The 3,305-nt window shown below is 40.9% G+C and overlaps 1 protein-coding gene across 2 annotated transcripts in view; it reads right to left on the bottom strand.

Moving 5' to 3' along the window:
* Positions 1-219: 219 nt before the first annotated feature.
* socs7 (suppressor of cytokine signaling 7) overlaps positions 220-3,305 on the bottom strand; it is a 13,686-nt gene continuing 10,600 nt past the window's right edge. For both annotated transcript variants that reach the window (XM_080759524.1, XM_080759523.1), the window contains 3 exons: positions 3,301-3,305; positions 2,315-2,461; positions 220-1,568 (listed from right to left, as the gene is read on the bottom strand). The exon at positions 3,301-3,305 is cut by the window's right edge and continues 131 nt beyond it. In XM_080759524.1, coding sequence (XP_080615650.1) covers positions 2,338-2,461; positions 3,301-3,305 — 129 coding nt within the window. In that variant the 3' untranslated portion in view covers positions 220-1,568; positions 2,315-2,337. The remainder of the gene's footprint in view (positions 1,569-2,314; positions 2,462-3,300) is intronic.

Raw genomic sequence — 3,305 nt, 5'->3', positions numbered from 1 at the left:
TGCTCCTCCACACATGCATGCACGCACCAAAAGACCCAACCATACAAATTATGCAACCTTGCATTTCCTTTGCATATTCTATATCTGGCTCAAAAGATAATATGGTTGGAAAATGACAGAGAAGTATCATCAAACTTTGTTTCTTTTCTTTTTTTTACTGAAAATGCTGAGCCAGTACCCAGCTTGAGGATACAGAGAAACAGATTGAGCAAAGTACAACTGGGCATTTCAACAATTAAAGAGTTGAAATAGAAATCAACCATGACAAAGATGCACGTGGGGCTGGATGAGATGAAAGTAGAAATCGGCTTCTTTCTCATACAAACCCCATACAGAAGCTAAAAAAATAACGACAATGTCGAGTCATTGCTATAGTCTGATAAAGCATCTCAGTCATGTGAATTCACATTATCATGTCATGTGTCTTCTGCAGACCAATGTGAATTCATTGCTATTATCTTTTATGCGAGTATTAAATATTGAGTAGTCTTTGTGACTGTTGCTAACAGTCAAACATGACAAGTATGTCAGAGAGCTATAAGTATCGAGGCTAGCAAAGGTCTAAACAAAAAAATAAAATAAATTCAAAGCTGAGTATATCCGTGTGTCAAATGTTTTGTTCAGATAATGTTCTCCGATGCATCTAATGTTACTAAAATCAGAGCAATTATGAATGTTCTGAATGTCTATATGGACATATACGCAGTAACATCCTGCAGTGTTAATAATTTACCTTTAAAAGTGTAGAAATGGATCTAAATGGACCTGTTGGGTTCACATGTGGTACACTTTGGTACACTATCAAAGTTAAATGAACACAGGATTTTACAGTGTATGACAGAAGTGCAATACTGTTCCCGACGTCTTAAACCTGCTGAATTGAACACCTCTGCAGCTACATGTATTCCTGAGGGTCTCTTAAAGGTGCAGACACAATGCAAGCATCAGACGCATTTGTTATCAAAACCCGCTGACGCGTGTCTATATTGAGGCATGGCGCGTGTCTCCCAGAGCACGGTTCTCTATTGAAGCATTGACACGTGGGCACAGACCATCCGAAATTAGTTGGAGCCATGGAGAAAGGTAACCTCTCTTTACTTCTTGACGAGAGTACTGTTCGATGCTCTCAATGTGTCACGGCCTTAAGAGTCCCAGCAACACTCCTTTGGAATGAATGAAAGGGGGAAAAAAGGAAATGGCAGCAAAATATAGTTGTACAAATAGACCACCAGTGCATAATGTTTTAAAATTCCAGTTCAAAACATATTGGAAAATCTATCTGGGAGTTGAGTCAGAGTTCAGAATTCAAGCTCTCTTTTTTTTCTCCTTCCAGAGCGTTTGCACTCTCTCCAGTCACTTCTCAGCGAGGCCAAGTCCCTCTCTGCCTCTGTTGCGGTCAGTTTCCTGACATACAACTACCCCCACAGCTTCCCTCCCTTCATTCGTCAAAGTAAATAGAGGGGCGGGTTCATCTCAATCCCACTGGATACAGAGATTTCCGAGGACTTTGATTTTGCTGATGCTGGAGCACTAGCAGGCCATTAGAGCTCAGTCCCTCACACAGAAACCTGGAATGGGAGAAAAGGTGTAGGTCAACAGGCAGATAAGACACAATTTCACTCAATGCAGGGGCGAATGGAATGGTGTTTTTCCTGTACCCATTTTCTCCCAAATGTAGTCATTATGCCAATTAATTCCTCACCACACACATTTCTGTGTTGTCACTGCTGTTGTATCCTGACTCACCTGTCAGTGAGCCAGCTCACAGGGCCAGCTCACAGAGAGGACATAGGGCATTCGTCCTACACCTCTTGTCTTGCCCACCACTCTCGGCTGACAGGTGCCGTCGCAGCCCGTAGGAATACTACATGCAGTTAGAAAATCACCCTCCCTTCCCGGCTTTCCTCCTCCGAACACGGGCCAATTGTGTTCGCGAAGATGCCCGACAAAGCCGGATGCACCACGGTGGATTCGAACCCACAACCTCTGTGGCGGTGGTCAGGGACTTCACTGAGCCACCGAGTGCCGATTTAATGTTTTTAAAACCCTTTAAAGTGGAATCCAACAGTCAGGCAGACAATATCTGCTCTATTCTTCTGTTTGGAATTCATCTTTAATGAGCTTCTATTGCTTATATAAAACTAAAACTAAAAGATGAACTATGGAGATACAAGGATTCTGCCCTGCAGCAATGATATATGCTATCATTATTATGAATGATTATACTGTACATACTGTATATTTGAGATTGTCAGATTATCATGATGATCAACATTTCATTACGAAAGATGGTGACATTGACAAAGCCACTCACTTCAGCTGAGAAGAGCACTGCTGTTACGTCTGAGACTCCACCTCTTGTTCCACCGCCGTCGCAGCAGGGCGGAGGCTCTTGATTGACAGGTACATCTCTTCCTCTGGGTCGTAATAATAGAACTTCCGTAGGTAGGAGATCAGGGGTCTGGAAAGAATCACAGGTAGAATCACTGCACGAACACAGCATTGCCAGGCAAAGCAATTTAGCTTTCACCCCTATGTGTTTATGTTTGTTTGTGTGTCTGTCTGTCAGCTATGAGGATAAAATGTTCGTCGACTACCTTTTTTCACTTATGAAAATGAAATAAAAACAAAATTAAAACTAAGCTATGATGACTATAACTAAGACTAAATGTATTGACAATTTCGTCAACGAATAAAAAGTAGACTAAAATGTTAGTGGAGAAGAGATCCAGTAGAACTAAGACAAGTTGTTTTATGCTTAGTTGCCAGCAGGTGTCATCACGTTCTGAACATAGCCGCGCCAATCTACAAGATTGTAGATCTGCTATTTTCGTATAAGTATAAATCAAGCATTACGACACCATCACGGCCTGCTAAGATAAAGATTAGTTAGACTAAATTAACTGTAGATTTAGTCAACTAAAATGCTATGGTATTTACTATTTAGTCAACTAAAACTAGACTAAAACTAAAACATTTCCAGATGACTAAAATGTGACAAAAACTAAATGGAATTTTATACAAAAGTCTACGACTAAAACTGAAATAAATATTCTGTAAAAATCAACACTGCTGTGCACTATGCAGCGAATCTAGCAAACTATTGCGCCAGTGCACCAAGGAACTTAATTCTCGACAGAAACACGTGTGAACTTGAAGGTGTATATTTGAACACTCAAAATCGAAGAACGACTGACATAGAAACATAGCTTTTTCAGGAAACTGTCAGGATTCAGAAGACATTTTTAGTGTGTGAGGTGAGGCATATAAATGAACGAGAGCCTCGGCAGGTGTAGGTACTTGGG

The sequence above is a fragment of the Protomyctophum bolini genome (genome assembly GCF_963924005.1).
Source record: "Protomyctophum bolini genome assembly, chromosome: 3".
In the NCBI taxonomy this organism is placed as follows: Eukaryota; Metazoa; Chordata; class Actinopteri; order Myctophiformes; family Myctophidae; genus Protomyctophum; species Protomyctophum bolini.
The sequence above is the reverse complement of the archived record's forward strand: the minus strand, read 5'-3'. Positions and strand labels throughout refer to the sequence as shown.